The sequence below is a fragment of the Miscanthus floridulus genome, chromosome 8, assembly GCF_019320115.1.
Source record: "Miscanthus floridulus cultivar M001 chromosome 8, ASM1932011v1, whole genome shotgun sequence".
Taxonomy (NCBI): Eukaryota; Viridiplantae; Streptophyta; class Magnoliopsida; order Poales; family Poaceae; genus Miscanthus; species Miscanthus floridulus.
In genome coordinates this window covers 40,403,055-40,419,698 of record NC_089587.1, presented here as the reverse complement: position 1 = coordinate 40,419,698, position 16,644 = coordinate 40,403,055, and the positions used below count along the sequence as shown (strand labels likewise).

Here is a 16,644-nt window from a genome sequence, read left to right as displayed (position 1 = left end):
GTTTGATCTAGAAAATGAGCTCTAAGTGTTTAACTCAACATGGTACAAGATAACCCTTATTTGGAGGTGTGAAGAAGCCTGTCCTTGAATCAAACCGAGTTAAATGTCTTGGGCAAGTATTCTAGATTGAACCAAATTTGGGAAAATGATCCTCACCCCATTGATTGACATTGATAATCCTAACCTATCTATACTTTAAGCCTTTGTGGTCATTGATGACAAAGGGAGAGAAATAAATAGTGTACAAAGATAATGAAAAGACAACAAAGGGGGAGAATTTGATATAGGGGGAGAGATATGACAAAGGAAGGGGACCAATTAAAAGTGATCCATTAAAATTTTGAGCACACAAGTAGGGGGAGCAAGCTCATGAACTTGCATGGTGCATTTGAATGTGCATTTCATATGTTTGCTTGTATGGCACAAGTTTTAAATTTCAATATCCATGCTAGTGTGGTGTATGCTAGTTGTAGGTTTGAATGATGAAATAAAAATCTAGCATGCATAAGTTTATCTAGTGATTTCATTTCCAAGTGTTTTCAAGTGGTATCGAGCTAATCATGGTGCTAAGGATGGTATATTGGTGCACTCCGATTGGTATCACGCTTCAAAGGTCTATCTTTTATACCTTAGCATCATTTGGTAGACATTGTCTCCTATATTTCCTATCTAAGCATATGTGCAAGCTTCAATCCAAACTCTTAGCACATATGTAGGGGGAGCAATTGCTACCATTTGGAGTTCATGAAACTTGTCCATATCCTTTTACACATAGTAAATATGCTTGGGCAAGCAACATGGATTTAATTGAATTTTAATTCATATCTTTGTGAAAGGGTTATCATTAGTTACTAAAAAGGGGGAGATTGAAAGCTCTAGTTTGGTTTTGGTGAATTGATGAAACCCTAAGTGCTAACCTAGTTTATCAAAGTGATTATGAGATAGGTGGCACTACTCCAAGTGATGAAGAAATTGTGAAGATCATGATGATGGTGATGCCATGGTGATGATCAAAGCTTGGACTTGAAAAGAAGAAAGAGAAAAACAAAAGGCTCAAGGCAAAGGTATAAATGGTAGGAGCTATTTTGTTTTGGTGATCAAGACACTTAGAGAGTGTGATCACATTTAGGTTTGATAGCTGTACTATTAAGAGGAGTGAAACTTGTATCGAAATGCGGTTATCAAAGTGCCACTAGATGCTCTAACTCATTGCATATGCATTTAGGATCTAGTGGAATGCTAACACCCTTGAAAATGTTTATGAAAATATGCTAACACATGTGCACAAGGTGATACACTTGGTGGTTGGCACATTTGAGCAAGGGTTAGGAACTTCACCGATGGAGTGTCCGCCCGTAGAGTATAGATAGTCCGATGGTGCCACCGGCGCCCTATAAAGAAAAGATGGAGGTCACTGTAAGTGACCGAACGCTGGTCTCGGAAGGACTGACGCGTCCGGTCAGTAGAAGCAACGAAGACGCTGGCGTCGATCTCTGACCGGACGTTGGGTCACTTAGTGACCAAACGCTGGATGGCTACGTCCGGTCCTGCTGATGTGGCAGTGCACAGAGGAGACGCTGAGTGACCGGACGCTGGGTGAGTCCGGTCGAGCATGACCGGACATGTTCGGTCGTGATTTCTCTTTCTGGATGCTTAGTGGAAACGACCGGTCGCTGAGGTGCGGCGTTCGGTCACTTCACAGCAGCGCGCCCGGTCATCACTTGACCGTTGGGATCGAGCGCTTAGTATTTGAAGAGAGGGGACATGTGGCGTGCATCGCACGACCGGACACTAGGGTCCAGTGTCCGGTCAATATGACCGGCGCATTCGGTCACCCCATGTTGTGCCCAGTGAAGGGGTACAATGTCTCTATTTCATGGGGGCTTCTATTTAAGCCCCATTGCTGGTTCAAGCTCACTCTCTTGGCCATTTGCATTGACATAGCAACTAGTGAGCTTATCTAAAGCCCTCCCAGTCATCTCCATCATTGATTCATTATCTTTGTGAGATAGGGAGATAATCCAAGTGGATTGCTTGAGTGATTGCATCTAGAGACACTTGGTGTTCATATTTTGCTACGGGATTCGCTTGTTACTCTTGGTGGTTGTCGCCACCTAGATGGATTGGAGCAGCGAGGATCATTGAGCGGAGGGTGGTGATTGTCTTCGGCTTCGATCGTGGTGATTGTGAGGGGTTCTTGACCTTTTCCAGTGGAGAGCCAAAAGGTACTTTAGTAAATTGCTCGTGGTTTGTGTGATCCTCATCTTGTGTTGGTTGTGCGGCACCCTATTGAGGGTTTGGCGTGTGATGCCAATTAGCGCGTGAACCTCCAAGTGAGTGAATCGCCACAATGAGGATTAGCTTGCCGACAAACAAGTGAACCTCGGTAAAAAATCATTGTGTCATCATTTGATTCCGAGGTAATTGGTCTTCATTTGTATTCATTCTTATGATTGATTGGTTCACTCCTCAACTCGGTGGTATAACCATCTTGCTCACTCTCTTTATATTACCACAAACTAGTTATCAAGCTCTTTAGTGTAGCTAGTTGTGAGAGCTTGTTAGTTTGGTTAGTGTGGCTCTTTAGTTAGCTTTTGAGAGCACTCTAACTTAGTTTAGTGACATAGTTATTGTGTGGATAGAAACTACATAAACTAGAATTATGGTAGGTGGCTTGTATTTTTAGTAGGCTAGCGCAACACTTGCTTCGCCTCATAATTGTCTAACCAATTTGTTAAGTGTTGTTGTAGAAATTTTTAATAGGCTATTCACCTCCCTCTAGCCATTAGAACCTTTCAGCCGGGGCGACCGACCACTAGGGGGAGGGTGGCGGTGGGCTCTTGGGGCGGCGGCGGGCTCTGCACGGGGCACCGACAGGCTCCCTGGCGGTGGTAGGGGGCGGTGCAGAGGATAGGGGGCCGCCGAGGTGCCAGTAGCTAGGGCGAGGTTAGCGGCGGGGTCCCTGGGTGGCTGCGAGCTTTACACGGCGCGTCGGCCACTGGGGGGAGGGCAGCGGTGGCTGGGGCATAGTGCGTCGGTGGGGTCCTGGGGAGGCTGGCGGGGGTTTAGGGCGGCGGTCGGGGCACAGGGCGACGACGGCGGCGTGTGTGAATGTGTGAGTGTGGGCAGGCGCTTGTGTGCATGAGTGTCGTGTGCGTCAGGGGGGTGCGGCCGGGGGTCATATGAAAGGTATGTCGAGTGCCCCCGATCTGGGCACTCGGCAAAGTAAAAATATGCCGAGTGTCCAGATAGGGGGCACTTGGCATTGTTTTTTTATTTTCAAACCGTCCGGTACTAGCGTAGTGAGGCCGTATCAACAAATTTGCCGAGTGTCCCCTGTATGACACTCGACAACTATTCTTTTTGCCGAATGTCAGGTAGAGAACACTCGGCAGAAAAAAAAATTATATTTCATGCTGTACCGTCCTCCTTCTTCATAGTGTGTTCTACTAAATTTGTTATGATGGACTTTGAAAGTACCTTGCCAAATTCACTCAACAATGCATATTTGATTTTTCTACTAATATTATTCCATTATTTCATGCAGTTATAGCTCAAATTCAATTTATATCAATTAAAATTCTATAATTGCAATTAATAAATTAAAATTATCAAACGGATCCAAAAAATTCCCAAAATTTGACATGGACCAATCTATGTTGTCTATTGCGTATACAAAAAGTTTTAAAGTTAAACCCCAATTCGACCGTTACTATGACTCCAAATATTACCAGATCCTTCTCAACTCCTTGATTCTTCTTCGGAGATGCTTCGGTTTGTAAGCATCGATCTCAACTCCTTAATTCTTCTTCGATGATGCTTCAGTTTGTAAGCATCGTACGTGACAAATTGTGTGAAACCTTCTCAATTTTTTCCACAGTCTCCACGTATGATATCATGAGATCTTGACAAATTTCATGATTTTTAGACTTCGTTTGCTTTTTTTAGAATTTAAAAACCATTCGGCCACACGTTCGTGGTCATGTTTCCTGAATAAAATATTCGAAAATACTTTTCATTTCCTGGGTAAGGCCTCAAAATAGACTCAATAACATGAATATGATTTTCCACTCAATTTATTCCATTATTTGAATCACTTGCGGTTCAAATTTGACTTAAACCAAAAAATCAATCTAAATGCAATAAATTAATTAAATATAGCAAACAGATTGAGAAATATACCAAATCTTAACATGTAGTACCACATGTTGTATGTGGAGAGTAGAAAAAGTTTGGAGGGCAGGAGAGGAAAAAAATATTATTTTGCCGAGTGCCAATAAAAAACACTCGGCAACATTATTACTTTACCGAGTGCCTGCGCAGAACACTCGGCAAATCTTGTCTTTGCCGAGTGTCTCTATCGGACACTCGAAAAAGTTCTAATGGCAGGGCGGCGCACCCAACGGCTGTCACACGGCCGTCGCACGTCCAGCGCACGTGCATGTACTTTGTCGAGTGTCCGTGTTTGCGAGTGTTTCGTTATAGTTTGCCGAGTGTTTTCTTTTAAGCACTGGTAATTGATGATAACCCTTTTTGGTACTACATCAACGAGCCAGTTATGAAAAGTTTATGAAGCTAAAAGTACTAGGGGTAGATCAAGATTTTTGGGTGGTGGGCTATCAAGGGGCTCATACCATGTCGAGTTGTTTTTGCAAACAAACATGTCGTGGAGGCCATAATGGAGACGGGGATCCCGATCTTCCGTCAGGTGATGGTAACTATCGTTATGGCGGAGAATGACACACCGATCCGGCTTCAGATCGAAAGATCGAACCCTGCAATCTTAGCACCACCGCTCCTCTGGTTATCAACCAAGTCACGGACCAGGTTGACCTCGCCAAGAAGGCTAATCCCTGCATGCGCAACGAAGAACACAAGCAAGAACAAGAAAGAACGTAACCAAATTGCATATGAAAGATTAATCTCACGAGTTGGGGTCTCATAAACCGAAGAACGGCGAAACTGTTTCTTGACAGAATAATCTAAGCAAAACCTAAACCCTAAAGTAGGTGGTGGCTACTGATTATATAGCCTAAGAGACGTCCAAGGATCCCTCTTCACGTCCTAAAGGTGTCCCAACACGTTACAAGGCCCAACGGCCCAAAAGACGACGACGCAGCGCCGTGACAGATTCTGGTCGTCAAATTATTTCAACGATTCCCATTGATTCTGATGGAATTTTGATGTGGGACCACTTCCATTGGTTTCCTTATGAAATTATCTTTCCATCCATATGCGGATCATAAAAAACGGAATTCGAATGCATCCTGGACGTCTATTTTATTGCAGACTGGTCCTGACGGCCGAGGCAGACTCGAACTCGGATTGGACTGGGCCTCTGGCTTGGCTTGGACATCCTTGCTGGTCTCCTAAGGTGGTGGCCAAAGAGGAGGACATCCAAGGCCATCTCTTTGTCATTCTCCATCTTCTTGGGGCATGCTCCAACTTGGGTCTGGGTCCCAAGGATGTCTAACAAGCCCATGACGACAGTGTAGCTCCCGCCAGAAATAGCGATAGAATATATCGGTGATTTGGAGGCCTTGACGATGTAATATTGAGATGGGACCAGATCTATTTGAAATCTTATCAAACAAGCTTTCCATCAAGTGCTCATTGACCTCAATCGCACTCCGGATGGATGAGTTATGGCCTTCCCAATGAGGCACTGTCGGGCTGCCGACGAACCAAAAGTTCAACTTTGATGAACTTCCATTATGAAACACATTTAAACCTATAATCAAATAGTGATATGTACATGTGGAACCAAGTGAATTATAACCAAAGTCACTATGCAAATGTAGGAACGAGCGCACCTTATAATCATTGTTCGTATCCGAAGGTGCCATGTCCTCATCATCCTCCCCTTCTTGACAACAAACCGTACTCGGTTTGAGCTTAGCTAGAGGACAAGTTGTCGGTAGTAGCCAACATTGCTCCCCTTCTTGAAATTTAACCTGTTGCCTCATTACAAAACTTGGGGATTTCGACATGACAACATTATCGCTATTGGTGCCCTCTAGTTGATCATATTTTTGTACAATGAAAGGAGATTTTAGAGTTGAACAAATATAGACACGATGCACCATATACTCTCGTTTACAATTATATTTGCCAATAAAGTGATATATACAAGTAGACAACCATGACAATTCAACACATTTAAGTTTCTCTTCTAAACTACTAAGAGCATATAAAGTATCAAACTCAATATAACCCAAAGTATTTGAAGAATACAATAATTTCTTTTCATCTTTTTCGGTAGCAATGGGAAGCAAATTTTTATGTTCAGCATAAGTAACTGGTTCCAAAACATGTAAAACTAAAGCATCTTCAACCAATTCATCTTTGTCACAAGGAACATCAAGCAAATTATCATGGGACAAAGATAAATCAAGAGATGGCTCCACTAACAATTGCTCTATGACAGCATAGTTTATGGAAAAATTTAGTACATTAAGACAATTTTCACCTTCCATGAGTGTAGGACCATGGGCATTACCTATGTTCTCAGCAGGAGTAATAGGTGCATGGTGAAGTGATGGTTCTGAATTTGCATATGAGGTTGTGAGCTCCTCATTTTCTTCCACGTCATCCTCTCGCTTATGTACATTATTCTACAGAAGGTTAGTCATAGCAAGAGGAATAACAATAGACTCTTCCTCTAAATGGTGCACCTCAGCATACGAAGTCAAAACAGGAGGTGGATTAACAAAAGTTTCTCGCATAAGGAGTTTCATATCATTCCAAGTTTGAGGTTTATTAGAAGGATCTAAAGACTCCCACCAAGATAAAGCAGAATGTCGCAAAACACTAGCTGTATTTTTTACCTTCCTCCTTGGACACATAAAGCAAGTAGCAAATATGTTATCTATGGCAATTTCCCACTCCATGTACTCATCAGCACCTATACCATCATAAGTCGGTGGATACGAACAACATGTCATTGTAAACACAAAACAAGGAACAAACAGTGAAAGTTATCCCTACCAAATGACTATGTGGTTGCAGTGGTGTCACTTTTCACAGCAAGTGGAAGCGTCTTACCAAGCTCTTACAAAGTTCTTACCAACGTAAGCAGTGGCGGTACAACCGGCGACTGGTTCGTGATACCTGTGAGGCAGTGGTACCAAGATTGCAAGGGTCTTTTTCTGTATCGATCTGAAGTATATGTGGAGCTTGGGAGGCACGTAAAAGAACAAATATATATATGTGGCACACAAGTTAATGACAGACAGCAATATTGAATAAATGTCCAGAGCACTTATCCTAGTTACTAGCCTATACGTGTTCCTATCACCAGTTGTGATAAACAAGAGAGGAAACAAGGATAAAAGGAAACAAGTATTAAAGGTAGCAACGGATGTGAATAAGGCAAAAGGTATAACAAAAAATAGAGCTATTGAGTGTTCCTTATGTGCTCCTTTTCGATATCTTCTATTCTCTTTTACTATTTTTTTTCTTTTATTTTTTTGTCCAATCTTTTTTTTCTTGCTTTTGCTCTTTTGATATTTTTTTCTCAGCAAGGAGCACACAAGAATAAACCACAAAAAATTTGAGCTCAATTGAATAAAAGATGTGGCCTATAGAAAATTAGGATTGTGCTCTAAAAAGCATACCAAAATTTGTGGGTCCAGAAACTCAATTTTCCTAATCGAATTTCGCAAATCTAATTTTTGCGAACCCAAGTTTACTGGGATGAAATAGATCTAAAATTTTCTGGCGTTCTCCATAGATATAAATTTTTTCTCGTTTCGAGTTCGGATGCAAAAGTTATGACTGTTTTAAGGAAGCTGCTCGAATAAGGGTTTTAGTGGACACAAGATGCAAACCGATGGTGATACGGAATAGCGGCGGATGGAGGGATCAACACAAACTAGAAAAGAACACAATCTAAACCAGCAATAAGACTTTGACCTGGGACACAAACTCAACAACGGAATCTGAAACTGAAATATGCAAAGGCTGTGGCGTGGAAGGTTCTAGATAGGAAATACAAGTATGGCACTGGACTATAGGACGAATGCGAAACTCTCAAACTAGGGAATAAAAGTGAACCTGACGGTATACCTTAGCTCTGATTATCACTTAATGGAGACGGGGATCCCGATCTTCCGTCAGGTGATGGTAACTATCGTTGTGGCGGAGAATGACACACCGATCCGGCTTCAGATCGAAAGATCGAACCCTGCAATCTTAGCACCACCGCTCCTCTAGTTATTAACCAAGTCACGGACCAGATTGACCTTGCCAAGAAGGCTAATCCCTACCTGCGCAACGAAGAACACAAGCAAGAACAAGAAAGAACGCAACCAAATTGCAGATGAAAGATTAATCTCACGAGTTGGGGTCTCACAAACCGAAGAACGGCGAAACTGTTTCTTGACAGAATAATCTAAGCAAAACTCAAACCCTAAAGTAGGTGGTGGCTACCGATTATATAGCCTAAGGGACATCCAAGGATCCCTCTTCACGTCCTAAAGGTGTCCCAACACGTTACAAGGCCCAACGGCCTAAAAGACGACGACGCAGCGCCGTGACAGATTCTGGATGTCAACTTGTTTCTATGATTCCCATTGATTCTGATGGAATTTTGATGTGGGACCACTTCTATTGGTTTCCTTATGAAATTATATTTCCATCCATACGTGGATCATCAAAAACGGAGTTCGGATGCGTCTTGGGCGTCCGTTTTACTGCAGACTGGTCCTGACGGCCGAGACAGACTCGAACTCGGATTGGACTGGGCCTCTAGCTTGGCTTGGACGTCCTTGCTGGCCTCCTAAGGTGGTGGCCAAGGAGGAGGACATCCAAGGCCATCTCTTAGGCATTCTCCATCTTCTTGGGGCGTGCTCCAACTTGGGCCTGGGTCCCAAGGATGTCTAACAAGCCCATGACGACAGTGTAGCTCCCGCCAAAAATAGCGACAGAATATATCGGTGATTTGGAGGCCTTGCCGACGTGATATTGAGATGGGACCAGATCTATTTGAAAGCTTATCAAACAAGATTTCCATCAAGTGTTCATTGACCTCAATCGCACTCCGGATGGATGAGTTATGGCCTTTCTAATGACGCACTGTCGGGCTGCCGACGAACCGAAAGTTCAACTTTGATGAACTTCCATTATCAAACACATTTGAACCTACAATCAAATAGTGACATGTACATGTGGAACCAAGTGAATTATAACCAAAGTCACTATGCAAATGTAGGAACGAGCGCACCTTATAATCATTGTTCGTATCCGAAGGTGCCATGTCCTCATCAGGCCGGAGGATGCGCGGGGTGCCAAAATGGAGTGGAAGATATCAAGCATATGCTCTTCGATCACATGTGACCGAGCAAGGGAAGTGTGGCGATCGCTTGGTATTTGGGAGAGTATACAACGCCTTCTAGGTACTGACCACTCAGGCTTGGTGATCCTCGAGGAAATTATTAGAAGAGGTGAGCGGGTCGACGTGCTGGATGTGGGTTTGGTGGAGTTAATTCTTACTGGGGTTTGGTATATTTGGTGGGAGAGGCGACAATATGTTCATGGGGAGAACACCCAACGGCCATCGAGGTCAGCTATGTCTATGGCGGCTCTAACCAAGAACTACAAGGTAGCAACGAAGAAAGGAGCAAAGCTACGGCAGGGATGGATGAAGGCTCCAGAAAGAAAATTCATGGTGAACGTTGACGCATCTTTCGATGAAAATGCTGGATGTGGAAGTGTGGGTGCAATTTTAAGAGATTGCACATGGGGAGTTGTAGCAGCTGCTCATTGCTTCGTGTCTAGTGGATGTGCCGATGGCCGAGGCATATGCGTTGAAAGAAGGGTTGATGCTAGCACAACACATAGGGTGTGATCGGCTGATCTTCGAATCAGATTGTATGGAGGTGGTACAAACAATCAAGGATGGAGGATTTTCGACAAATTTGGCAGCTGTATTGTATGACGAGTGTAATATCATATGGAGTGGGTTCTAGGACATATCAATTGAGCACTGCAGCAGGGAGGCAAGTCAGGCGGCACATGAGTTAGCAAGAAGAGCTATGCAATCTAAGCAAAATTGTACTTGGAAATAAGCCCCTAGCTTCATTCTAGATTTTTTGATCAATGATGTAACTATCCCGAATGAATACAGTCTGCCATATTGCTTCGAAAAGAAGAAGCGAGCATGGCTCCAAGCATGAAAGGTTGCATTGTGCTCATTTCATTTCAGATACTCATCACAAACATATATGATTTTTTTGTACAATCAAGGCAAATCGTTGGCCTCCACGCAATGCAAATACATACTTACGTTAACTACAACGTGTTTCGCAAATAGAGTACACTAGAAAATAACGAACAACCCATACTAAAACGTACAAGAGCATCATAGTCTATTTATTATATGCATGACCGCACGCACATGCAGTAAACCAAACGTACGGCAGCTGTAACCAGATCAGCACGGAGGAACCCGCCGGCCGGCGACCATGGCCTCACAGAGACGGCGAGGAACAAATCAACAGGCTGACGTGACGCCATGATCGACGGCTGGGACAAATCTTTATTTGTTGCCGTACCGCCGGTCATTCCCTAGCAGACTTGCTTGCAGAAGCACTTGCGCGAGACGCCGTCGATATTGCACTTGCCGCCTGTGAACTTCTCCGTTTTGCATACGCTCTCGCAGTTGGTGTCGCTCAAGCACAGGCCTTTGAACGCGTGGCTTTTCGACAGGCAGTGCTTCTCCTCCACGACCACCCTGGCCGTCGCCGTCTCTGCACACCACACACACACACACACACACACACACGGCGGATACATATTCATTCCATAATACTTTCAAAGCTTGACACACCGGCCAAGAACTGATGACGAAGATCACCTGCCGCGACGATAACGAGAAGTATGACGAAGAATGGTGCGGCGCCCATGCGGCGAGACAGTGCCATCTCTCTCCTTTTTTTTGTTTATTATCTACCCAAAAACTGAACCACGGTGTCAGCTCTGAATTTTGTGCAACAGGCGGAGCTACGGGGTGGAATGATATATGGAAGCTCACATGACATGATGATGGGCTAGCGCTAAGATTAGTCATTGTTTAATTTGGGAACGGAGATATATATAAACATAACAGCGGATTACTGGCAGGCGGCACAGCATGCACCCCGTTATTCAGGGCTAGCCATTCAACCACAACTATTGCTGGCGCCTCCATGCGTACAAGGTTCGAACTTAAACTAGTGGCCGTTGAACGAGGGAGGAAGCGAGCAAGCTGAAAGCCCTCGTGCATTGCACGAGCTCTTCTTCAGCTGTAAAACATTGTATGCGATCCATTCATACAAGATAGGCAATCAGAAGGGGTAAATGATTACCGAAGATTAATTCAAAATTTCAAGATCTATGAATCACCTAAAATAAAATAAAATTTGATGCAAACAGGGTTTGATTTAGCTACAAGACAAAGTGATAGAGCACCAGATTGAATCACAAACTTAATTAACTGTCTAACAAAATCATTAATAACTACCACATGTAAAAATTAAGACAAGTGCTATTTGAGATGAGCAACACACATACTGACGAGCTAGAGGAAGATGGAATTAAGCCTAGTTGGCATGGAAAAAAATGACGTCGGTGCAACATGGAATAATATAAAATACCCCCCTCCATTCCAAATTACATGTCGTTCTTGCCATGTGGATTTTTCTGCACCAAGTTGGCGCTAGAATGACCCTCGTTCCCCTTCCCAGTGTTGTCCTTGGCCCGAGCCTTCTCCTCAACATCAAGAGATGATATCAGATTTTTAACTGACATTTTCTGTCTCCTGTGTTTGAGAATTGTGTCGAAGCCCCTCCGTGAAGGAGGAAACTTGGCAATAATGCATCCAACCGCAAACTCGTCGGGTATGACACACTTAAGGAGTTCAAGTTCCTTTGCTATGCGCTGAACCTCATGAGCTTGCTTGACTGTAGATTGGTTACCAACCATCTTGTAGTCATGAAAGCTCTCCATGATGTATAGCTCACTGCCTGCATCTGATGCACCGAAGGTAGCATTCAGATGATCCCACAACGCCTTCCCATCTTGTATATGCAAGTTTGCATCTAGCAGATGGTCAGCAAGAATGTTAAGACTGCTCCTCTAAAGATATTGTTGGCTTTCTGGAATCTTCTCTGATCTTCTTCATAGATATTTCCCTCGGGCATGCCAGCAGTAATCCAGAACACTTTCATGGTCTCTAGCTAGAGTGTGACCTTGACTTGCCACCTCTTAAAGTGCGCACTAGAAAACTTTTCCGACCTCAGCGCGTCAGCAAAACCAGCCATAGTTAAATCAGGAAAAGGCCTACAATAAGGTTTTTGGATTGTAGAGAAAATAGACAATTTCTAGATTAAAACCATAACATAAATCATAACAATCTCATACGCTAGTATAAGCATAGCTCGTGTACTAGTCAGATTAAACAACATGAACACAAAAACTAATATAAGCATAGATCGTATATTAGTATGATTAAACATCATGAACACAAATACTAGTATGAGGATTGCTCGCATACTAGCCAGATTGAACAACATGGATAGAGATATTGGATCACAGGGTGTGTACCTTTCGACTACAGAGGGAGACAACGTCACAGATGGTGGAGACGCTGTTGTTGATGGTGGTACGAAGTCGTCGATGAGTGGTGGAGGAAAGTTTCCATTGAAGATGCGACGAGCCTACTGGTGGTGGAGATGATGTCCCGACACAACCTTTGGAAGACAAGCCATCATGGAAGTTGGGAGCAGTCGCGCAAAGAGCGCTTCCCAAAAACCTTATTTGTCCTCTTCCGGCGCACAATCACAAGGACTAGGGTTCCGGAGACCTGCTCTGCCGATCGCCGGTGCATGCAGGCAATTGAGATTGAGAGACTACGGCGGCAGCGAGAAGAGGTAAAAACCCTAGCTCGATTAGATTCATTTTGGTATGGCCGATAGGCTGCTTATATAGGCCTGTCTAATCGGATTTTTTGTCGCAATCATGATCTAAAATGTTTAGGGCTTCTATCTACAAAATGAAAGGCCAAGTAACCAAAAACTAAAACTAACGAGGAGCCAAAATTTCGGCAGACCATTCGTGCAGGTGCCACATGCCCTTCACCCCGCCCCACCCCGCCCAGCGAGTTGAGCGAGCGTGCGCGCATGTGGGCTTCCTTTCTCCTCCTCACACTATACTTAAGAAAGTGGAGAGGAGTTACATATTTAAGTATGGCTACTCCACTTCCACAAGCAAGGTGGGACTAAAGGTTCTCACTCCCCTCTCTTAGCTCACACATGAATGGGCCTCTGAGATTTCTTCATGGGAATTTCAGAAATTCTATTGGGCCAAGCCCATTTATTCCAACAGTCGATGACTCGATTCTCATTACAATTTTTGTACAATTTACCCTTTTAGAAAAAATAGACACAACATACCACAAAAAAACATTTTATAGGATGCTCCCCCTCAAAACAATTACCTCAATGATGTATTTTTTTCAGAATTGTGATCCACTGGATTAATAATATAATTAATAATGTGAATGAATGATCGTCCCCAAAAGAAAATAGAAAGGATTGTCAAAAAGAAGCATTTGAGTCCCCCCTAAGTGAATAATCAATTAACTCAAGGGAGAATGAGGAGATACATGTATTTGAGTTATCATGGTCTATTCACTTAAGCACAATCATGTTAATTAGTCATGACTAAAATTACACTAAGAATGAAATGGATGATAAATTCATAACATGATCGAATTTTCAAGGGTATTCATGTGACAATATAATGAAACATCTCATCTCAAACCACAAATAATGAATGTACGGTAATGTGAAACACATGAGTGTATTGTAGCTCACAAAGTAGTCAAAGAACTTATTACAATGTCAAGCATGCCTTTGGAAGGCCATCTATCTAACCAACCAAGTCTCAATCATGTCAAGAAAAAAACTAAGTTCCATAAGTTCCTATTCTCGAACCCACATCTAAAAAGCCGACATAGGACTAGGAAATTTTGAGAACTATGTATTGGGGGTAGAAATAAAAACATTTTGGGATCAAAGTATTGATAGAGATTGTAAAGCATGAGTAGGCATGGAACTTGTATTCTTATGATCAAAATCATTTTTAGCTTTACTTGTTTTTCTAGCGATAAAAGGTAACATCATCAATGCATAAGGCAAGGTGCAACAACCTCAAGAAGAATAAAATATACCTCTATTTGTTTCTTGTGTTGAACACAAGGATCACAACATGAATGTCATTATATGTGGTTTAGTATAGAAAGCTTTATGGGTAGACAACAAATCACATTCAGTACTAGGAAAAGCACTATAATAAGTAAACGATATGTTTGAATGTGCACAACTTCTCACGTGAGGAGGAAGGCCATGTCCTCAAGGGCCAACATCCAGTGTAGTTCATCAGTGAGGTCCTCTCTGACTCAAAGGCCTGCTATCCGAGAGTTTAGAAGCTCCTCTACGCCGTGCTCATCACCAAGCCCAAGCTCCGACACTACTTCGATAGCCACCCCATGGTGGTCGTTACTTCTAGTGGCTTGGGAGACATCATCAACAACCGAGAGTCCACCGGCTACATTGCCAAGTGGGGGCTCGAGCTCATGGGCCTCAACATCACCTATGCCCCCCACCGCGATCAAGTCTCAAGCCCTCGCCGACTTCGTGGTAGAGTGGACTGAGGAGTAGGTCCCCACCGCCCCCGTCAAGGTAGAGTACTGGACCATGTACTTTGACAGCTCCCTCAACTTCGAAGGAGCGGGCGCAGGGGTCCTCTTTATGCCCCCTAGTGGCAAAAAACTAAGGTATGCCCTTCAGCTTCACTTATGGGCCACTAACAATGTTGAAGAGTACGAGGCGCTCCTCCACGGCATTCGGGCGGCCGTCGAGCTTGGCGCTCGATGCCTCTTCATGCGAGGAGACTCCAAACTAGTTATCAACCAGGTCATGAAGGAGTCAACCTATCATGACATGAGGATGGAGTCCTACTATGTAGAGGTCGAGAAATTGGAGGACAAGTTTGATGGTTGCGAGATCCATCACGTCCTCCGACGGGACAACGAGGAAGCCAACTTCTTAGCAAAGCTGGCATCCTCTCGGAAGCCCTCGCCAGCTAGGGTCTTCCTTGACATCCTTGACATCCCATCAATCCGCCTTGTGGAGGGCAAGATGGCTGCCCCGACCGGCACCATCTCGACCTCAACCTACGTCACCTAAGGGGCTCCGTCTCCCTAGGGGTGCATGCTTGCGGTCACCATGCATAGCCGGTGGGGCACTAAGCCACTGGCTGGTGCTCTCCCTAACCTGCCGGTGCGCCCCATGAAGCATAGAAGGCAAGAGTCGGTTGCCTCCGGTGGGGCGAGCAGCGGCCTGCCTATCGAAGCCCTCAAGGCCACCCCGGAGCAGACGACCGACACTCTAGAACACTAGGGTGTTCCTCCATCAAGTCTGGAGTTAGCCCACCAAGACATCGAGAACGTGCCGGGCCAGAGTTCCATCCATTCGTCCAAGGCATTAGAAGATTGGAGGACACCCTTCCTCGACTTCATCGAGCGGGGGATCCTCCCCGTCAACATCGCCGACGCCCGTAGACTATTCAGCGCGCCAAGTGCTACCGAGTCCTCCATGGACAGCTCTATCACTAGAACGCCTCTGAGGTGCTCCTACGATGAGTCGCCTCGGAGGACGGATAGAAGCTGCTCCTCAACATCCACGGCAGCATCTATGGGCACCACGCAGCGCCATGGGCCCTCATGGGGAAAGCTGTCAGGCATGTCTTCTACTGGCCAATCGCCCTCACCAATGCCTGAGACCTCTTCAAGACCTACAAGGGATGCCAGTACTATGCCAAGCAGAGTCACCTGCCATCCTAGGCTCTCTAGATGATTCCCATCACCTAGCCATTCATGGTCTGGTGCCTCGACATGGTTAGGGAATTCAAGAAGGCCCTTGGAGGCTTCGACGACCTTCTAGCCACCATCGACAAGTTCACCAAGTGGATTGAAGTCTGACCCATCATCAACCTCATGTTAGAATGGATGACCAAGTTCATCTAGGACATTATCCACAGGTTTAGAGTCCCTAATCACATTATTACTGATAATGGAACCTAGTTCACAGGTCACAAATTCCTATACTTCTGCGATGCCTGGCGGATTCGGGTGGATTGGGCTTTGGTCTATCACCCTGAGTCCAATGGCCAAGTTGAGCGCGCCAATAGGTTGGTCCTCTAGGGGATCAAAACCTGCATCTACAATGAGCTCAAGATTCATGCCGGATGATGGGTGGACGAGCTTCCCTCCCCGCTCTGGAGCCTGAGGACAAGCGTGAATCGCTCAATGGGGTACACCCCCTTCTTCCTTGTCTACAGGGCTGAGGCGGTCATCCCCTCCGACCTCAACTTTGATGCCCCATGTGTCCACTTCTACGATGAGCAACGAGGCTGAGGAACAATGCTAAGCGGACATCGACATGCTCAAGGAGGTGTGGAACACCGTCGTGTTGTGATCTACCGGCTACTAGCAGGGACTTTGCCGCTATCACACCAAGCGGGTACGCGAGCGTTCCTTTGTTGTAGGTGATCTTGTCCTTCGCAGATCCACCCCATCCAAGAGGGGCCACAAGCTGTCTCCAC

At 44.7% G+C, this 16,644-nt stretch overlaps 2 protein-coding genes across 2 annotated transcripts; one reads left to right on the top strand and one right to left on the bottom strand.

Moving 5' to 3' along the window:
• Window positions 1-10,176: 10,176 nt before the first annotated feature.
• LOC136471723 (defensin Tk-AMP-D1-like) lies at window positions 10,177-11,000 on the bottom strand. Its single transcript, XM_066469478.1, has 2 exons — window positions 10,856-11,000; window positions 10,177-10,748 (listed from the first exon to the last, which is right to left on the bottom strand). The coding sequence occupies exons 1-2, from the start codon at window positions 10,920-10,922 to the stop codon at window positions 10,567-10,569; spliced, it is 249 nt and encodes an 82-aa protein (XP_066325575.1). The 5' UTR covers window positions 10,923-11,000; the 3' UTR covers window positions 10,177-10,566.
• A 3,735-nt stretch (window positions 11,001-14,735) lies between these two features.
• Window positions 14,736-15,227, top strand: LOC136468918 (uncharacterized). Its single transcript, XM_066467318.1, has one exon. It carries the CDS (start codon window positions 14,736-14,738, stop codon window positions 15,225-15,227), a length of 492 nt encoding a protein of 163 aa, XP_066323415.1.
• Window positions 15,228-16,644: the final 1,417 nt, after the last annotated feature.

Coding starts and splice junctions, on each gene's coding strand:
- LOC136471723 (XM_066469478.1), bottom strand. CDS start 10,922: ATGGCACTGTCTCGCCGCATGGGCGCCGCACCATTCTTCGTCATACTT. Junction 10,749..10,855: donor TCTCGTTATCGTCGCGGCAG/GTGATCTTCGTC, acceptor TGTGGTGTGCAG/AGACGGCGACGGCCAGGGTG.
- LOC136468918 (XM_066467318.1), top strand. CDS start 14,736: ATGTACTTTGACAGCTCCCTCAACTTCGAAGGAGCGGGCGCAGGGGTC.